The following is a 22155-nucleotide window of genomic DNA, read 5'->3' as shown; positions in this document are numbered from 1 at the left end:
CGATGATTCCACACCTGAACCGAAAGCATCCACTTAGCTTTACGTTACTTTGCGCCTGTGGTGCGTGTAAGATAAACAGTGATGTAAGCTAATTTAATATAGCCTGCAATCACTGCTTAGAATGCATGGAGCTTGCAGTGGTTACACCCTGATGCCAGCATGGCGAGATATCATGTTAGGATGTGGAAACTAATTTGTATTCAATTGCAAAAGAGTAATAGCCCACACCCAATAATTGCTTTTCACACCCGCGCTCATCTCGTCTCACACTCTCCCGTACACATGCATACGCACACAAACATATCCTCTTTTGTCCCAGCGTAATCGCGGCGCCATATGCTGTCGGCAAGGCCATTATTGGACATAATAGGTTATTCTGTAGTACTGGTAAATGCTGCAGATGCACAAAACTATATTAAGATTTGAACTTTAAAGTCAGTACAGGGCCGAGAAGACAATAATTATGTTCTTGTGAAGTTAAAACTAAGGCATATAATAGTCTTTTACGATTTGAATTGCATTTCATAGTTTTATATGTTACAGGTTATGGACAGTGCCATGCAAAAGTATTTGCCCTTTTCTCAAATACTTCTTATTTGTGGACACAAGGGTTTTATTAAAACAATAAAAATAAAAATACAATAATGTAACAGTAAAGTTGAATGTAGTATATAGACTTAAGTATTTGAATAGTTTGGGGATGGATCCTAAATCGTTTTTTTTTTTAAATCAGCTGCTTAATGAAGAATAAAATGTTTTCACATTGTTTAGACATTTACCAGCATATAGAATAGAAAAACGGATTCATAGCGCATTATATAAGCAACGTAACTGAATATGCTTTCCATATTGCAATTATAAGTGCAACAATTAAAAACAGTTACAAACAGAGATAAAGAGATGTAGGAGCAAAGTTAAGAAATAAAACATAGCTCACTTAAAGGACTAAAAGTGCATGCAGTGCAAGAACAAGATTTTCGAAAACATAATTGAAAACGTGAAAACAATTTGTGGCACCATATTCTAGTACAATCTTAGGAGGAGTTTGTTTGCGATGATGATCGCTAGCAGTGCATCAGACTAGTGATGGGTCGTTCGCGAACGAACCGGCTCTTAGAGCCGGCTCCTAATAGGGAGCCGCTCTTAATAGGAGCCGACTTTTTTTTTCTCCTCCCCCCCCCCCCCCCTCGGTTAAAGCCGCACGTGATTGGTCAAGATCCGTGGTAGAAGAGCGAGGGGAGGGTTACACACACGCACACACACACTGCAGTGAAGAGAATGGGGATGAGTAAGAGACACACAGCGGCACACTGAGAGCAGCACACGAACAGGAGAGACAGGGAGACGAGAGAGAGCTCGATAGCGCTACAGAGAAAAAAACAACATGGTGGAAAGTGGAAAGGTGAGAAAATGGATAGGAAACGCAGTGAAATTTGGACTCATTTCAACTTAATTGATAGTTCAAAGGCAGCGTGAAGACTGTGCAAGGTTAAAATATCCAATATCAAATTTTAATTTAGAATTTGTTGTGTGGTAATCAATGCTTACTGATGTTGTTTTACTGTAAATAGTTAAAAGCTTATAAATATAGACAATCAGAGATTGGAACTTTTGTTGACCGTGTTTTGAGATGGGTCTTTGTTTTTGTACTTTGTAATTTATTTTTTGTAGCACTCCGCGTTGTACTCCATGTTGAGTATGTTCAGAAGAATATAAATAAAGCCATATAAATAATAAATATTTGATAAACTGTATATTTTTTACATTAGTAATTCATTTTACACATAATTTTACATTATTTTTGGTAGTAAATTGATTTAAGCAACAAAATAACTGAGGAGCCGTTTGGGAGCCAAAAGAGCCGGAATTCCCATCACTACATCAGACAGGTACAAAACCCACTCTCTTTCTCAAAGAAGCGACAAGGCTGTCAGGAGTCGATCCAATTTGACAAGATGTTTGAGGAAACCCATCGATCGCAAAATAAGCCAAGAATGAGCCTGGACTTCGCAAAGCAAGTGTGACCGTGTCACACAGTCACACGGAACACAGCGCCACACCCAATTGCCACTTTGGACAGAACTGGGAAGTTCCCGAATGAATAAATGCTCATCGGATCGGGATGTCCTTTTAACATGTGCCTTGAATGACATTATGAATTAAATAAGACAATGCAATTGGAGTTTCAAGAGTTCATGATGCCACCAACGAGGGTTTTCTCGGTGGCAGCGATACACCCTGGCCCCATGCCCGAAGCAGCAGGGGCCCGCGGGGAGGGTCGGCAGGGGTCATCTCCCCACTTGCCAGGCGGCCCTTCCTCTCCCCAGACCACCGCGAAGCCCACAAGTCAAGTCCCGGCCGAGCTGCGGCCGGCGTAGAGGAGCCTCTCCCCGCCGGTGCCATGAAGACCCGGCCGCCTCAGAACCATACCCCTCTTCGGCTGGTACCCAACTTGGGTTAAATGTATACACACGGTGCCGTGTATAGTTTGGATGTTCTTGAAAACAAATTTTAAAAACTATCAGAATATGTACCTGGAAATGGATGTCTGAACTCTTAAAAGGCAAAAATATGTCAATACACACCTGCGTTATTCCCCTTCTGGTTCAATCGATAGTTCTTGAATAATCCAGTTGCTATTTTAATTTGTTGGACTGTGACATGTCTTCCTTTCAGAATAGTATGAGACAATTAGATTTTTGGGGGTTGATTTTGACAGATTGTATCAGCACATAATATCCCAGTTCATTCATTTGAATTCATTCGTTATAATTCACAAAGTCATGATTTTTTTTTTTAACCCACATGAGGGGGATGGTGTTGTTTCCCTTGGTTTTCATAACATCGTAATGCATGCATTATTTTTTATACAGTATTGTCATTTTGAGGCCCCAGACTTGTTCATTCATGCCGACCATTTGCATTACCCTTGAACAAACTGGCAGCTTCCACCAACTCATCTGTACTTCATCAAATATCCCAGAACAGTACAAAGACATACCAGAATGGAGTACTGAACATAAAATTCAATTACTCACGTCCTTCAGAGATGGTGGTTTCCAGGTGAATCAAACCTGGCTCCTTGTCCAAACCCATTTTTGACCTGCAAGGTGAAAATTTGTTTTTTTAAAAAGGAAGTGCATGCCTTCTTTGCAAATGCAACTTTACATTCTTCAGAATTTGACTATATGCTATAGATTCAATGAAATGATCAACATAATTAAGGTGGCCATCGATAACATGAAAAACAAATGAATAAATACAAATGTTTACTCTGTGATACAAATGTAAAGGTCCTTCCAAAGTCCGTCCCCACCCCAAAATATTGAGGAATTTTTTTCCTGACAACAACAGAAGAGGGAAAGCCATTTCTCTCGACTGCAAAGATGCCCGCAGATGGAACAGAATATCCTCATTATGGCACATTATCCTTATGACACTTAATGTGTTAAAGAGACCAGAGGATCACAGGAGAAGCAAAGACTGCAAGCACGTGACACAGGAGAGAACTCGGAGGGGGAGATTAATGGAAGCAGAAAAAGAGGGTAAAAAAGAAAGACAATATTTTTACAAGTTCCATACATTTTATAACATCTAGAATATGAACAACCTGAGTTTGTGTTCAATTTGAGTGGCAGTAATAATGCAAAAATCATATCTTCACAGTCCTGTATTGAATTCCATGCATTTACAGTAACATTTGGCCTACTTTTCATGACCATAAGGCACACTTAAAAGTCTTAAAATTCTTCCAAAATGGTGCCTAATAATGTGTGCACCGAGGTCCAAAATCTGTGAATGTTGTTGTGTGACTTGACGAGGAAAGGCGAGCGTAACTGCATGCGGACATTAAAGGGGCATGAGTGCGTGTGAAAGAGGATGCTAAAGGCACACCCCCAGTAGGTTTATACTGTGGTGCTGATATGTGCCTTGTGCAAAACAACATCAGTTTGGCTCGGGACCCCCAAAACTGGCACATATGGGGAGAGAGGCTTATGAAGCACAGTTTAAACTGAAAGCTATCAGTTACATAGAGGATTATGGGAATCGAGCACCTGTTCAAGATCAACAAATCCATGGTGCTTTCGTTTTATGAAAGTGTAACCCAGCCTTGATAAGGCTGTTATTTTATTGTTTGTTCTGGAGGGTGATATTTGTTTGTGATACTGCTGTTTCCGAGGGACAATGAACGCACCGCACCGCAGCGCTCGGAGCGAGGACCCGTTAGCGAGAGAGACAGAAACATTCTCGCACTTTTCCCAGGCGGGTCGAAACGAAAGAACGATAAATGAAAACTAGTCCTTGAACCTCTACCTGTACAAGATAGTTATCCAGAAATGTTATCATCGGTGCAAATTTGTTCAACCCCTGTAACAAACAAGGTTTTCTGACCATCAATTCCAAATCGTTCACAAAGATCCATTTTTTTCTTTGCAAAGAAAATCAAATAGACTAACCTGTCACCTGTGTCTTTGGGGTTGCGTTGGAGGTAACTAAGCTGCTATGCCAATCTCCTGGCTGGCTCGCCAAATAGTGTAGCCACCCTAGGTGCAGCTACTAGTGGCACCCTTCTATTAAGTTGTCAGTCAAGGGGAAGTGTGTCAATCTATCAAATCTATTTGAGTTAGGGTGCACTACTTAAGGTCACAGCGAGATTGGCAACAGCAGACTCTAGTTAGAGTCAAGGGGAAACCTCCAACAGGAAGAAGACACACTGACTGAGGTTTTTATAAAAAAATATATTGGGTGAATATTTACAATAGGAGTAGATGGGAAACTGAACCAGAATGCATAAAGATGAAATGGAAAAAAAACATACAGTAAGTTAAATTGTTATCAGTTCTTATCAATTGTTTTTTGGGTATCAGATCTGACCCATAAAAAAACGACTGAGATCTCAGATTCAACAAAAAAAAGAGGGAAATCCTTTCAACTGTCCTACCACCCTCCAGCGGACGGGTGGCTTTGAAGTCCAAGATGTCCTTCACCAACGTCCCACGTGGCATCCAATCTCCAGACTACGTAGTCCAATCTTCTGATGGTCTATGAGTCCCAAAAAAAAAACAGCCTGCACAAAGTGCGCAAGGCATTCACTAAACGTGGCAATAATCGGCTAGGGAAAATAACGATTTTCTAAAGTTGGCTCGAACGAAGGCCACAGCGCTATTCGCCGTGAGCACGTTAGCTTAGCTCGATGCTAATACACTTGCTATGGAGCGCACGTGTCGGTACAGTGGTTTATCCCTTTTTCTTTCTTTTATAACGGCACAGTTATATCTTACATCAACAGAACAACAATCTCCATTTTCACCAACTTCATTCCTGACTGTTTTTTTATGTTACAAATCGAATGCTAGAAATGCTAATCGGACATATTCAACAAAAAACACTCACCAGGAACGTTATCGCTTCTAAACCCTTCTCTTGCCTTGAGAAGAAAAAAAAGAAAGATTGCCACAGGATTTAACTTACTATCTTGTACAGGTAGAGGTTCAAGGACTAGTTTTCATTTATCGTTCTTTCGTTTCGACCCGCCTGGGAAAAGTGCGAGAATGTTTCTGTCTCTCTCGCTAACGGGTCCTCGCTCCGAGCGCTGCGGTGCGGTGCGTTCATTGTCCCTCGGAAACAGCAGTATCACAAACAAATATCACCCTCCAGAACAAACAATAAAATAACAGCCTTATCAAGGCTGGGTTACAAAAGCTTTCCATTCGGGCAAGGACGAACGAGCGTGGCGAAGCAACATACGGCGGATTACAAGGCTGCCCATCTTCAGCTCCTACTGCAATAAAAAGTTTGCCGACATGCACATCCAGCACAACCACATCACCAACATGGACCAGGTGCCGCTCACTTTGGAATTCCCTATGAACCACACTGTAGAGAAGAAGGGGACCAGCTCGGTAACGATTCGCACAACAGTGCACGAGAAGTCGGCTTTTACCGTTGTGCTTGGTTGCCATGGTCATGGACAGAAAGTGCCACCAATAGTGATTTTTAAGAGGAAGACGCGGCGTAAAGAAACGTTTCCCGCCGGAGTTGTCATTAAGGCCAATAAAAAGGGCTGGATGGACAAGGAGAAAATGAGAGAGTGGCTGAGTGAGGTGCACATAAAGGAACCGGATGATTTTTTTTCCACGCGTCAACGTCCCTGTTGATCTGTGACTCCATGCGCGACCATCTCACAGCCGCTGTGAAAAACCAAGTTCAGCAAATGAACTCGGAGCTTGCCATCATTCTGGGAGGCTTGACAAAGTAACTCCAACTGCTTGACACTGGTGTAAACAGGGCATTCAAAGTGAAGTTGCGAGTGGCGTGGGAGCGATGGATGACAGATACGTTCCTGCTTGCACTGTTGTTCGAGCTTTCACAATAGATGGCATAATTTCTGAGGAGCCGCACGGCCCCGAGATTGACTCTTGACAATGACGAGAGGAAACCTGGCAGTTTGATGGATGCATTTATGGATGAACCATTGATCAAAAAAATAACGTGAGTACAGTAGAATAAAGTATGAACAAATTAAATTTTGCTCCTGCTACTTTTTAAAAAACATACGCTAGCGTGCTGCATGCTGCCGTATTTTAACAAGCTAGCGTATGTTTTCCAATACACACTTTGGCTGTGTATTTCCAGGCCTAGCAATGCAGCCGTCCACATTGGAAATTACCATTACATACAGGTATGTTTACCCATGATTCGTTATGAGGGCTGTCCAATTCCTTCTTTCAACTTTTGTTGCTCAGCGGAGGTCAATACTCTTGTCCATGAAAACCATCAGCTTGATGGGGCTCTACAGAAGTAGCCACCAGACTGCTTGCGCATCGCATGCATAACTGCGTACGTGAAGATTGGAACATGATTGATAGAATCTTGGGTCACACCTTTCTATCTCCAGAATGCTTTTTCAAAAGATCATTTTAATATTATTATACTGTCAGTTTATCCAAACAATTTTCACATACCGGTACATGGATTTTTGTTGTTGTTGTTTTTTTTCTTTAACACCGTTTGACGATATTAACATTCGAAATGCGGGTTCTGCATTTCGCTGCCGTTGGGCCAAAACCTCTTGTCACAATGTGGTAAATATATTCTTCGCACAAATCTTGTCAATCTTGTCGTGTATGTATTGACCGATCTATAATATTGGAACTATCTTGCTCTCATTGACGATGTGAATGTCAATGGTTTTTGAGATCTACAGTAAAGTTATGATTTTTGAAGTGGGGGGGATTGAGCAATCAATAAATCAATCACTTTCTCAACCAGTAGTCAGAAAGAGTGCGAACATTCAGTTATGGCTTCATTCAGTTGACTAAATAACAAGAGAGCGTACCCTCCTGGGTCATGGCAAGAGAAGAAAAAAAATTGGAGGTGAGAAGCATCATGGGGAGGAGCTCGAGCTTCGAAAGGGCTCTGCATCCATTGTCTGGACTTGTTTCGGATTTAGGGCCAGAGAGATGATATCATTTTTATTCAGTTAGCTCTTAACAAATTTTGAATTCTTGGGTAAATGTTATTAATTTATTATTTTTTTTAATTTTAATTAGCATTTATCCTAAAATAATAATCAACTAATTTGACATTTTATTTGGCACTGAAAACGGTTTATATATTGTTTTGTTCAAAAGTAGTGCCGTAAAAAATATAGATATGCAATTGTGATTAATGTTCATGATTATTAATTGTGCAGCCCTCGCTGTAATCACCAAAATCAGTACATTTTCAATGTCAAAACTAGGTCCACATTAGAAAACACAATGGCTTTATATTTATCAAAGTCCTTACAGTCCAAAACTATTTTTGAGTTGAGATTAAAAACAAACAAACAAAAAAACTCCCAAGTGAAGTTATTTAAGTCTCTGCCATTCAGAGTTTAATTCACAGTTAAACAGCCCGCAGTTTGTTGGACACAGATCTCAACACTTACCAGTAAAAACGATTTGGAGTCACTCTCTCATGCACCATTTGCCACCTCCTCCCGAACTCCACTGAACTGTAGAGCTGTATGCAACACAAACCAACCAGAATGAGCATGGAACTATTTTACAATACAGTAAAAACCTTCTGAAACTGTGTTTTGGAATAGCATCTATGCAACAAAAGAAAAAGTACATCTGGTTGATATATGTCAATTGGCAGGAATGCACAATCGGTTTTAAACTGTGAGTGTTGGCAGAGTTCTCTTGTGGGAATACATAAATATGGTTGACACTTTTCAGTGCCCCCCCCCCTCAATAAAAAAACAATTTGATGGTATACGGCATCACAGTCGTTAGTATGCCTGCTTCAGAGTTCTGAGGTTCAGATTTTGAATCTCGAGTCCCTACGTTCAGTGCGGTGTTGCATGAGTTCTCTCTGGGCATTCTAGCATCCTTCCAAATTGCAAAACAGACATTCTAGTTTGATTGAAGACTCTAAGTTAGCGGTCACTAACATCCTGTCCAAAGACAACAGGTTTCCCCCAAGCTTGCGGTCGTGTTAGCGCACCTATAGTGGGACATTGTGATTTCCTTGAAACTTTGTAGAAGTGATCATTTAAAAATGTCAACACTATCTGTTTATTGTGCATGTTAAATTGCTCCATGTACAGCACTTTGTATGCAGCGATGGCTGTTTGAAAGTGCTCTATAAATACTGTTGACTTGACTTGACTTGACTATCTGAGACTGATAGAAGAAATGTTGTATATTTATTCGGGCTGCAGATAACGATTATTTTCCAAAGTGTGATGAAAATATATTAATCTGTTTATCACTTTGTCAATGTATCGATGAATCCGATTTAAAATGTCAGCTTTCATTTCCATCCCTTTAAACAGGACAGGACTTCACAATGACAATGCACAAACATTAATGAATCAATCTTGAGTTATTGGTTTGGTCTGTAACATGTCAGAAAAAAAAGGCAAACATGTTGATCTTTTTTTTTCCACATTAAAGCAAATCTTCACATTCAATTCAATTTTGATTCAGCACAAAGAAACCAAGACTTCTTCTGTGGAGCTTGACAGAAATTGGAGATTAAGGGATTATTAAAAAGGATTAACCATTGATTCCATTATTTAGGAATTGTCTATTAATTGTCCCAACACAATTTCATCTGTTCCCTCGCTATTGTGTTGAAGCGTTCACATAATTGTTTTTTTTCTTCAAAATAATCATGATCGTTAATCAGGAATAATAACATAACATTGAACATAACACGAGCAAATGTTGGATTTCAGAAGTGTGACTCACACTGGTAGCCCTTAAAAATGAACCAGTACCCAAGAAGTAGCTCTCACTTCCGAAACATTTGGTGACCCTTTCTCTCAATTGTCGACAAATGTGAATTAGTGTCAGAATGACTGTTTGTCTGTATGTGCCCTGTGATTGACAGGCGACCAGTATCTGCAAAAGTTTGCAGGGGATCGATTTAGGCTCGACACAACCCTAATGAGAACAATTACAGTTCACGGACGTCAAGCAAATTAAGCACTTTGACAGCCGTCAGTCTTAACTCATGATGCAAATATTTACGGTATATATTGTGGATCACTTGCTTTCAACCATTAGAGCTGAGGTTAAGTAAAACATTCGCTGTAATAACGAGTTCATAAGATTATCATTGATAGTGAATGAACATTTCACTGTGATTGGCTGGCAACCAGTTCAAGGGTGTAACTTGCCTACTGCCCGAGGACAGCTGTGATAGACTCGAGCAAGGGTGGCCAACCCGTGGCTCGCGAGCCACATGCGGCTCTTTGGCTGGTTCCATGCAGCTCCTGGGCTTTCACACAACAATTGTCGAAAACGCCTCGGCGATGGCGCTGCCATTCAAACAACGGTGCTTAATACACAGAACGTACTACGTCAGCCTATCATCAATCCCGCCAGCGATGACGGCGAGAGAGCGAGCGACGACAGCGAGGGAGCCAGCGACGACCGCGTGGGAGTGGGAAATTCACATCCCAAAAACATGGACTTCCAACCCTTTGAACATACTGACTATAAGCCATTCGATCCCGAGAACAATTTGGACCCGGACAATAACTTCTTCAAGAACAAACAAAGGGTAACAAACTCTGCCTATTACCTGGATGAACAATTCAACACTAATATAAAATTGGAAAATGCACTTTCAGTAATACACTTAAACAGTAGAAGTCTCTATAAAAACTTCACAAAAATCAAAGAATACCTGACTAAATTGAATAAATTTAAAATAATTGCATATCAGAAACTTGGCTTGATGAAGATAAAACAAGTGAAATGGAAATAGAAGGTTATGAAATGTTTGCAACTAATAGGGAAAACAAAAAAGGAGGGGGGGGTTGCAATATGTGTAGACAAAGCACTTAAATGCAGTAAAATCGAGAGATTGACAAACACAATAGAAAACTTAATGGAATGTCTAACCATTGAAATACATAATAAAAAGGCATCAAATATCATCATAAGTTGCATCTATAGGACACCAGGATCACGTATTGACACATTCAATAAAAAACTAACAGATATGCTCAGTTACTACAACGATAAGAAAACACGAATAATATGTGGTGACTTTAACATTGACTTATTAAACCCAAATGGACACAAAAAAACAACCGGCTTCATAAATACTATGTACAGCAACAGCTTTTTCCCAGTAATCCTGAAACCTAGCAGAATAACAGTAGACACGGCCACATTAATAGATAACATATTTATAAATAAGATTGACCATAAAATGGAAAGTGGACTTCTCATTAATGACATAAGTGACCACCTACCTGTTTTTGCAGTTTTTCATAATTATTTTGATAGAAAAGCTAAGTCAACAACTCACATAACAGAAATAAGACTAAGAACCCAACGCTCCACCGACGCCTTTAAGCAAGACCTAGAAAAACAAAACTGGACCGAGGTCTACTCAAACGAAGACCCAAATACAGCGTTTGAAGTATTTCAGTCTACCATAATCTCTTTATATGATAAACATTTTCCATTAACTAAAGTCTCCAAAAAGTATAAAGACCCAAGTAAGCCATGGATAACGAAAGGCATAGAAAACGCATGTAAAAAGAAAAACAATTTATATAAATTGTTTTTAAAATTGAGAACTGAAGAAGCAGAAAAAAAATATAAGACCTATAAAAATAAACTAGTAAATATTATAAGAACCAGTAAAAGAGATCATTATCATGCACTATTAGAGCAGAATAAAAGCAACACACAAGAAAAACTAAGTAATCAGAAATAGTCCTAAAAAATGGATTATCCAGAGTATTTTATCAAAGGCAAAAATACTATTCTGGAAAAAACTGCAGAAATAGCAACTGAATTTAATGAGTATTTTGTCAACATCGGCAGTAACCTAGCAAAACAAATTCCTGATCCAACAAACTTGTTTGAAATAGATAGATCCGTAGAAAAAAACTCCTCCACGATGTTCCTTACTGCTGTAAAACAAGAAGAAGTATCAAATATTGTAAAAACTTTTAAAAATAAAAAGTCAACTGATTGCTTTAATCTTGATATGACAATAATAAAGCAGATTATAGAATATGTAGTGTGACCTTTCACGCACATATGCAACCTGTCATTCAAAGCTGGTATCTTTCCATCAAAAATGAAAATTGCTAAAGTTATTCCAATCTATAAAAGTGGAGAAAGACATCTGTTTACAAATTATAGACCAATGTCACTACTACCACAATTCTCAAAAATATTAGAAAAACTATTTTCTCGCAGACTTGATAGCTTTTGTTGGGGGAAGAGTGGCCTCCTCTTCCCCGCGTGTTCGTTGAATTTCGGACGAGGAGAATGTTGGTAAACCAAATAAAGGCTGGAGGCGATGAACAGTTCCTTCGAAGGGTTTACTTTATCTTTCTGCCGTTTACGAATCGATTCGGGCTCCTGAGGGGGCCAGATTTGAATCAGGAAGCGTAAAAGAAACACATTCATGAGATTATATAGAGACAATATGATAATGAGAGGCGGGGAGGTACGCCTCTCATGCAAATCCCCGAAACAAAGAAAGTAACATGTCATCTGACCCGGTGTGGCTGGAAGAAGTTGGGAGTGGTGAGGTGAGACCAGACCACCACTACCCACCATTTGGTTTGATGGCAGGAACACAGATACTTGAGATAACAGTTCCTTTTTTGATATTGAACATGTCCTGTGGAGGGGGGCCCTAAAGTGGTGGGGTTCGAGGGCACTAAAGGTGATTGTAAAAACAGTGAGCAGGAAATACCTTCAACAGCATTCTACATTGTTTCTTTCAAGTGTCTGAACAAACACAACTAACAGAGAAGAATAACACTTTAACCATCAAACCTAACTAAGAAGAGAGGAATAATACAAGAGTATTCCAATTCTAGGAGATGATGGTTACAAGGACGCCAAGCTACGCTGTGGGCATGGGAAGGTTATACAGCATGACTAAATATGAGCAGAATACAGACTTCATTGTATATAAAAGCATGCGCTGTTAAGTGAGAATCAATATGGCTTCAGGGAAAAACGGACCACCTCAATGGCAGTTATGGAGTTTGTGGAAGCAATAGCCACTAATATAGACAACAAAGAATTTACTGTTGGGGTTTTCCTAGATCTAAAAAAAGCTTTTGACACAATAGATCACAGTATATTATTGAACAAACTCGAAAGATATGGCATTAGAGGTGTATCTTATAAATGGATAAAAAGTTATTTAGAAAACAGATATCAGTACGTGCAGCTCAACAATAAAAAAACGAATCAACTGAAAATCACTCATGGAGTTCCTCAGAGGTCAGTGCTTGGGTCCAAAACTATTCACCTTATATATAAATGATATCTGCAAGGTCTCAAAACAATTTAAATGTGTCCTATTTGCTGATGATACAACTTTCTACTGTTCTGGAATAAATCTGAAACAGCTCCTGACAACCGTAGAAAATGAATTAAACAAATTAAAAAACTGGTTCGACAGAAATAAATTGTCACTTAACCTGAAAAAATCGAAGTTAATTGTTTTTGGCACAAGATTAATCAAACACCAAGCTAAAATTATGGTAAACTCAATTGACATAGAAAGAGCGTATGAAACCAAGTTTCTCGGATTAGTAATAGACTCAAAACTATGTTGGAAGCCACATATTGATAACGTAAGAAGAAAAATAGCCAAAACCGTAGGGATCCTCTACAAAACCAAGGAAGTGCTAAATAAGAGATATTTGTACACATTATACTCTTCATTATTATTACCATATATGACCTACTGTGTGGAAATAAGGGAAATGCCTGCAAAACAAACACACTCTTCTAAAACTACAAAAAAAAAGCAATTCGAATTATTAATAGATCAAAATATACGGAACCCACAAATCCACTATTTATCAAATTAAATACGATGAAATTTTATGACCTGGTTGACTTTAAAATCACCCAATTAATGTACAAAGCACACAATAACCTGCTCTGCCAAAACATTCTGAAGTTTTTCGAAATTCGAGAAAGCTGCTATGATTTAAGAGGTACCAACTTATTCAAAAAACTCAAAACAAGAACAAACATCAAGCAAAGAAGTGTATCTATCCAAGGTGTTAATCTGTGGAATAATTTCGAAACGGACCTGAAAATGAGTAAATCGCTTGCTGAGTTCAAAAACAAATTCAAATAAATAGTACAAACAACCTACATCAATCAGAGTTAAAATGATAAATTTTAAACATTAAATATAATGATGAATCAGAACTAAGTTGATAAATAGAGAAAGGTATATAAATATCCATTATGAATACAAGAGAAAATTGACACAAGAGTGCCAGGATGTGGATGTATATAATCCCGATACAAACCAAAAGTTGTAAAAATATCACGGTTAAGGGTAAAGTATGAGCCTAAATAGAGACTTCTTTCTTCTTTCTTTCTTTCTTTTCTGATTGATATAAAAATGATATATTAGATATAAACACATAACGGGGTAGGACTAGATACGTTTTTTACTTCTTCCTACTCCCTTGAACATAATAACTGTGTTGAATGAAGACTGATTTCTTTCTTTTTTACTTTTTTCTGTCAAATTATTACTGTATATGTTTTATGTTCAATAAACAAACCAAACCAAACTGTTATTTGATTGACATAGAGTGCAACCAATCAGATGACTGAATCACCGCTCATGCGCAGACAACGGCTCTAAGTGCAAAGATAGTCAGCGAATTACCTCTGTTTTAAAGGAAGGGGTGCCCAATACATCGATCGTAATCGACCAAGAGCCAGCAGACTGGTCCCAAGTCGACCGCGCGTGGTGGGAGGAGGAAATGGGGCGGGAGATTTGTGTGTTTGTGTCTTAAGGTTTTATTTATGTTCGGGCATTCCGGCTGTTGCTCGTCGTGGCGTGCATGCATATGTGCGCGAGTGCATGGTCTTGTGTCTGTGTGTATGTGTGTGTGTGTGTGGGGGGGGGGGGGGCTCTTTGCAGTAACACAGTAATAAAATTGGCTCTTAGTCTCTGACTGGTTGGCCACCCCTGGACTAGAGCATGGCCCTCATAAGGAGAAATGTGTTTTTGTTTATTTGTTTGTTTTGTTTGGAGGGAGAAGGGCGTGAAGGTGTTTTGATTGTTATTGTGTTGTGTTGAAAAAGGGTCTTCGTATGAACCCACACAGTGACTGAGACTTTATATAGACTGCTAAGCTCAGCAATTTTGCGCTTACAATTGTTTTCCTTTTTTTTTTAACCAAGGCAACGATATTCCATGAACTAGCATGGACAAATCTGTTTACTTTGTAGCTATGTATACAAGTTAAGGTGTGGCGTTCTGCAGAAAGTTCTTGAGTTCTTGATTGTCTGTTGTTGTGGAATATTTATCAAAAACAGTGCTGGAGCTACAATGATCATTGCGGTAATAAAGGCTAATTATTTTTACGGAAAAAATAAGTGAATAGTCAGTGACGTGACAGAGAGCAGGAGGCGGAGTAGAAGGAAGGGTGAGACTTTTACAAACTCACCATCTGTGAGTATCCCTCAATCAACAAATGCAGCATCACTGCCAAAAAGAGGTAAGGACATTGAAAGGCAAGCAGTTTTGGGGTGGCATTGAGTCAATAACCTGGCAAAACCTGAGTGAATATCCTACAATCAATTGATTTGCAATTATCATGAGAAATTTTGCAAAATACTATTTACTTGTTTGTCTTAATGGACTGAATGATACAGTCATACCTCGGTTTTCGACCATAATCCGTTCCAGAAGGCTGTTCGAAAACCGATTTGTTCGAAAACCTTTTTTAAAAAAAATCTTTATTGAACACGTCTGTGCACAATGGAACGCTACCCGAGGAAGCGTCACTTCCTCGTGTAAGGAAGGCGAGAGGAGTCAAGTGACGCATTCAAGTGCGCTCAGTTTGTTCGAGAGCCGAAATTCGGTGTCATCCAAGGCAAAAAAAAAAAAAACCTCGAAATTTTTGGTCAAAAACCGATTTAGTCGAGAACAGAGACATTCGAAAACCGAGGTTTGACTGTATATACTTGCTTTACCCCCAGTTTCCACTTTCCTGTCATGATTTTAACTATAGTTACATAACAACATCCAGTATTTTGTGATTTTTTTTTTCCTGCAGTGATGCAGTCTGTCCTTTTAGACGTGATCACACTTTGGTCACATCCGTTAGGCTGGAGGTCGGCAACACGTGGCTCCAGAGCCGCACGCGACGCTTTAGCGACATCTAGTGGCTCCCTGGAGCTTTATAAAAAAAAATTGAAAATAAAAAATATTTTGATAGGCTAATATAGCTCAAATAGATATAGATGCATGTTGCAGCTCTGAAAAATGAGAGCTGTGGTGTTGTTTTTTTAAAACGTATACTTTATTTATGCTTTTAACAGTCTTGGTCAAGACTCTTGACAAACAGACACGTCTGCGTCCCACTCCGTGCCTTCTCTCTTCTCGTTCGACTCGAGAGGCGTTCAAAGACACCCTCAGAAAAACGAAAATTAATGATCACTTAACTGCCACAAAGAAAAGCGAAAAAAATGCACCAAAACAAAAAAATCAGGCGAGGAAATTACAAAATAAATTATATGGAAGCGTTTGTGAACACACAATAAAGGAATGATTAATATAAACAATTCTGAGACAGTCCAGTCTCCTACATACATACAGCATGTGTTTCCTTCAAGTTTTATAGAATGCTTTTATTTTTTTGCGCCTCCAGACATACTTGTTTTTTGTTTTTTTTTGTCCTATATGGCTCTTTGAACATTTTGTATTGCCGAACTCTGCATTAGGCTCAAGGCAACTACAAAGGTTGTACTGTGGACCTCATGAACCAGTAGTTTATTCATTTCCCTTAATGGCAGATGTTTCTGAATGAAGTTATTGAGGCTGCATGAAAATATTTTTTCTAATATTTTCAAGAACTGTGGTAGTAGTGATATTGGTCTGTAATTTGAGAACAGATGTCTGTCCCCACTTTTATAAATAGTCATGACTTTAGCTGTTTTCATTTTTGATGGAAAGATACCAGCTTTGAATGACAAGTTGCATATGTATGCGAAAGGTACACTACATGTTCTATAATCTGTTTTACTATTGTCATATCATAAATAATCTACTTCAGATTAATGAGACATTTTTTTGCAATTCACATGTGGAAATGGTGACTAACTGATACTAATTAGCACAGATAAGGCTCCTTTGTGGCGTTCAACAACAATGGCTTGTTTTCCTTTTGATCTTGGCTAAAAAGTCCACAAATTTAAGCGCATTCATCACCACGGTATCATGACCTTGAGTCAAGATTCAAACCCAATAGGCGACAGTGCCTAGCCACTTTCCATCACTGAAATTACGATTTTAAAAAAATCAGCGCGAACACAGAACAGTGAAAAGTACATTATTCTGGTGACTCCTTTACAAATGGGAGTGTAAGCTGAACATGGTGAACCCGCACACACTTTTTTTTTTCCTTTTTCCCATTTTAGAAATCATACTACCTGGATATGTGTGCTGCAGACCACACACCACACTCCCGCCAAAGCGCCTCAGAATGAAAATGCTTCTCAATGGGCCCGCAACCCTTGTGAGGATAAGTGGATCAGAAAATGGATGGATGGATGGATCTTGAGCCAATATCTGCCCTCCAACATACACAACAGGCATGATTGTGCTTATGCCCGAAGACCATAAGTGATCATTTATGAGCATTATTGTTTTTTTGACTTTTCGCAATGATCATAAACAGTAATCCTCCAAAAATAATCATGTAAATCAGCAGGATATTCCGAGCAACATTACTAGGGTGGGTGCCCAACTCTTACGGTAACAGCAATTGCAGCCCTAATGTGATGTCCTTCCATCCATCTATCCATTTTCTGATCCGCTTCATCCTCACAAGGGTCGCGGGGCGTACTATCCCAGCTGTCTTCCGGCAGTAGGCGCAGGACACCCTGAACCAGTTGCCAGCCAATCGCAGGGCACACAGAGACGAACAACCGTCCACATTCACACACACACCTAGGGACAATTCCGAGTGTTCAATCAGCACAGCAGCAAGCATGGGGAGAACATGCAAACGCCATACAGGAAGGCCGAGGCCAGACCTCTGCACCGTGAGGTCGACGCGCTAACCACTCGATCACCGGGCCGCCCTAATGTGATATGTGAATCAGAATTACAATCTTTATTATCATTGCACAGTTGCAGTACATTGTGCTCAATAGAGACATGCAGTTCCGTTCTGATAAACCCGGTTTTGTTTATCCAACACCAATTTTCTTCCACTTATCCAGGGTCGGGTCGCAGGGGCAATAGCTTGAGCAGGGTAACCTTGACTTCAGCCAGAACAAGGATTTATTCTTTACGCAACAAGAGGTGCAATAGCCAACCAGCTACATCCAACACAATTAGGGAACGGAGATTTTGATTTAAATTTTCTCATATACAAGTCGCGCCTAAGTATGTCCCAGGACCAAACAAACTATGGAAAAAGTAGTACTTCTGGAAAAATGCAGTGAGTATGATTTGAAGTTGTGACTATAACTTATAAGATCCCTTTTAAGGATGGTTGATAGCAGCGATTTTGGATTTGATCCAATATTAATTAATACCTAGGCCAAATATCGCAAGCCAATATCAAGACCGGAAGTGATTTTTAAATTAATATTTCAGACAAAGAAACAATGTGCGCTGTCGCTGTGCTCACGCCAATTGGGGGAGATCAAGGTTTGCACACAACATCACTTAAACCAAACGACTTTAAATTATTTTGTTAACCTTTCCAGGTCACTGTGTGGTATAATACATCACGGTGCACTGTTAAATATAGCCAATGCAGTTGTTTTACTGTTTTATTTGGTTACTTAGTCCTCAACTCAACTGTATTTATAGAGCACTTTCAAACAGCCATCGCTGCATACAAAGTGCTGTACATGGAGCAATTTAACATATACAACAAACAGTAAAGCAAATCGGTAATAAAGACGGTAGAAAGCACCAAAGAGCAAAACCAAGAACAAATCTAAGTCATGCTGAGTCAAATGCCAAAGAATACAAGTGAGTTTTGAGGCGGGTTTTGAAGATGGGCAGCGAGGAGGCTTGCCGAATGTTCATTACGTACGTTATGAATGATTGCTTTTCACCAAATTAAATGTATAGCATTCTCTCACAATGCAAATTCAACAGTGCACATTTCTTTGTATGGAAGACAACAGAAAGACTGTACCGCCATATTTATACGGGCTGGATGATTATGGAAAATACTGTAATTGCAATTTTCTTTCCCCACGAAATTGCGATTGTGATTTGATTTGGTCTTTTTTTTCACGGTCCTTTTCTAATGTATTTTTCAACCATTCATATTCATTACAATAAAACAATATGAGATGTATTATACACTATAGGATACTAAGTTAACGGCAAATAAAGCATTCATTAATATGAAAACTTGCTGCAATTACAGGTTTAACTTACTAAATCGTTTGATGTACGGTTTGGTAAGTGTTCACCACAACATAATTTGGCCACACAAGTGTGACGTAAAAAATGTATATGAGGCTGTAAATCAATCGGGCACTAATGTGCAGAGTGCGACAATAATGCAAAAGATTCAATAGCTTAACTTTCTACATATAACTTTGTTCCACGAAACATAACATGTAAATGCAAACTGCACGTCTCACTAGACGGAAAAAAATAATTAAACATACATAAAGTAGGTCTGAATATATATTAGTATAGTAACATCACACACGCTAACGGTTAGCAAGTATCCGATAATGCCTGCTTATGACCTAACAGGCATTACAACTTTTTGGCGTCTCATCGTTCAAATGGTGAATTTACATATTTTCTTCAGTCGTTGGGCTCATTTATGACACTTATGGCCGAATTTATCATCGTTATGTCTGACCGCTGAAGCACTTTGCAAGGATCGCGTTCTAATTTGTCAGGGCTCAAGTCGCCGTGCGTGTGCTCAAACACCAGAGACACGTAAATCAAACGTCAAACAAATAAATACTGGGCAGTGACACATCCGACAACCATCTGACAGTAGTTCCACACACACGCGCGCTCCGACATTCGACGGCAGCTAAAACATGACAAAATACACAGCAAAAATACACTGTAAGGGCTTTTTTTCACACGCTGGGTTTTGTTTTGGTTTTTAACTTGCAAGGTGAAAAAAAAATCAAGCATGTTATAAATAGTTACCTCTGTGTCTTGTGAGATGTCAAACCTACTGAAAGCGGGCACATGTGCCTGCTGTGAAACCCCTCCACGCCCCCTCCTCCTCTTCTCAAGTCAGCTTCACAACGCAGTAATAAAAGTAAGAGTGGGCGGGAGCAGACGCCAGTGCTTACGTGCACGCAGAAGGCGTCAGGAAAATTTGTTTGTATTTCAGGAAATATGTACAAAAAATAGAGATTAAGAAAATGTAGGGAATTAATTTAAACTATCGATATATCATACCTGTCAACCTTTCGGAGCGCCAACCTGTATAAACTACAAAAAAAATCCTTATAACATACCAAAGCATTTTATATGTCAAAATAACGGCAGAAAAAACCCCACGAAAATTTCAATGATATTTATTGTAGATCTGCATAATACAATGTCTGGTTAATGTCTAATAATCATTCTACTTAGTGGCATTACTGTGTTCAGAGTTGTATTCCTGCGTTACTTTTTTCACCAACTCCAAATGCTGACCCATCGGCTCGAAGTTACAGCATCCATTCATATTTACTTTGGAAATGTAAATGAAAGCATTCGAGTAGACTATCACCATTCTGGGCAAAAGCAAACGGAACTACCTGTTAGGGGGGGAAAAAAACAAAAAACGGAAATTTTCAGAATCCGTATGATTAGTGCGATACGGCCATATACATAAGATTCACCACAAAATCCGTATGAACTATGGCTAAACCGTATGAGTTGACAGGTATGGATATATTAGCTTGAGGATCGATATTTAAAACGGAGCCCTCTGGATCGAAATATCGATATATTGGTATTAATCCACCCATGCCTAATAGGTGTGAGACAAGTATTGTTAAATTGGTTAAATTGTCTTATACATGTGGCTCTAAGTAAGTAAATTGTAATTGCTGAAATACTTTTGTGACGGGATTCGGCAACTGTTTAACCTGCTGATCTGAGTGATTAGCCACCACTTTTGTTGAATTCGTCAAACAAGGCTGAACCAATTCCCTTACCTTTTGCTCATGACTGTAAGCCAGAATCCAGTCCTCTTGCTCGGGATGGAAGAGCAGGCTCAGGATATAGAAGTTCAGTCGGTACTTCTGGTATGTTGCTCCTTCATCAGAACTGATCAGAAGACTGTTCTCCACTTCAGTATCTGTTAAGAGCATAATCTTTGGAAAGAATGAGACATAGCGCAGAATTTTTAAAAAAGGAAGGTATCTGCCCAGCCATCCATTTTCTACTGCTTGCGCTTGTTTGCACATGTGATTGCACACACGCGTGCATGCGTCTTTCCAGCTTGCCAATGTCAGTGGCCGTTGATCGTGATAGTGAACCTCGATGCATGTGAATGGTGGGTGTGATGCCCACACCATTGGACAAGCTCCGTGTGGACATCATTTAGAAGTAAACTAATATAATTTAACATATTCGTTCTTTTTGAATGTTGGATAAGGCTCAGTTTACTGTGTAATAATATACAAATACAGAGAGCACGCCCCAATGGCCCAGTTTTCCTTTATTTCTTTTTACATTTAAGTTTACGTGTCTGTCATAGTTTTGCACTTAAATGCAGTGTGTGAATATTTTTAATTTCAAATTTTGATACATTTTTATTTCTAATCATGTTGCAAGCTGCAATCTATTGAGTTCAACAAAATGCCATCCATCCATCCATTTTCTGATCCGCTTCATCCTCACAAGGGTCGCGGGGCATGCTGTCGTGTAGCCTATCCCAGCTGTCTTCGGGCAGTAGGAGGAGGACACCCCGGACTGATTGCCAGCCAATCACGGGGCACACAGAGACAAACAACCATCCGCACTCACACACACACCTAGGGACAATTTAGAGTGTTCCATTAACCTTCCAAGTATGTTTCTGGGATGCGGAATGAAACCGGAGTACCCAGAGAAAACCCACGCAGGCACGGGGAGAACATATGCACCTGCACGATTGGTTGGTAAACTCCACACAGGACCGCCGAAGCTGGAATGGAACCTTGCACCGCTGCATGCACCGTGAGGCGGACATAATAACCAGTCGACCACTGTGCCGGCACAGCAACAGTATTAGAAGCATATTTTACACTGCAGATAAACATATTTTAAAAATCTAAATGAATTTGCTGAGTAACCCATTACTTTTACAAAGTGAGAAAGTAACCCATTCACTTTTGGGAAGAAGTAACTCTAACTAATTACTTTTTAAAATAAGGTGCCTTCGCTGGCAGGAACCCCTCCAACATGCCAACAGTAAAACATTTTACCTCAGTGGGTGTCTACACTGGACTGTTTTTAACCTCAAATAGTAATAAGAATGCACTTCAAGGTGCCTTCATTACGTTAAATGAGTAGGAGTAATCAGGCATTTGCAGTCTTAAATTACACAGTGCATACCTGTACGTTGATTTTGTGTGTATTTATTTTTATTTTATAAATATGTTGGGGGGTTTTGTTATATCACTCCATGACACATCTTCAAGTGTGCACATC

At 39.4% G+C, this 22155-nt stretch overlaps 1 protein-coding gene across 7 annotated transcripts in view; it reads right to left on the bottom strand.

Moving 5' to 3' along the window:
- sorcs1 (sortilin-related VPS10 domain containing receptor 1) overlaps window positions 1-22155 on the bottom strand; it is a 190538-nt gene that overhangs the window by 77915 nt on the left and 90468 nt on the right. For all 7 annotated transcript variants that reach the window (XR_015101929.1, XR_015101930.1, XR_015101931.1 and 4 more), the window contains exons 4-6: window positions 20676-20834; window positions 7934-8007; window positions 3039-3103 (exon numbers count right to left, since the gene is read on the bottom strand). Coding sequence is in view for 4 of the 7 variants with exons in the window: in XM_086121207.1 (XP_085977333.1) it covers window positions 3039-3103; window positions 7934-8007; window positions 20676-20834 (298 nt within the window). In the remaining 3 variants the exon portion in view is untranslated. The remainder of the gene's footprint in view (window positions 1-3038; window positions 3104-7933; window positions 8008-20675; window positions 20835-22155) is intronic.

The sequence above is a fragment of the Hippocampus guttulatus genome, chromosome 9 (assembly GCF_054856545.1).
Source record: "Hippocampus guttulatus isolate MCC_2025c chromosome 9, RoL_Hgut_1.0, whole genome shotgun sequence".
Taxonomy (NCBI): Eukaryota; Metazoa; Chordata; class Actinopteri; order Syngnathiformes; family Syngnathidae; genus Hippocampus; species Hippocampus guttulatus.
The sequence above is the reverse complement of the archived record's forward strand: the minus strand, read 5'-3'. Positions and strand labels throughout refer to the sequence as shown.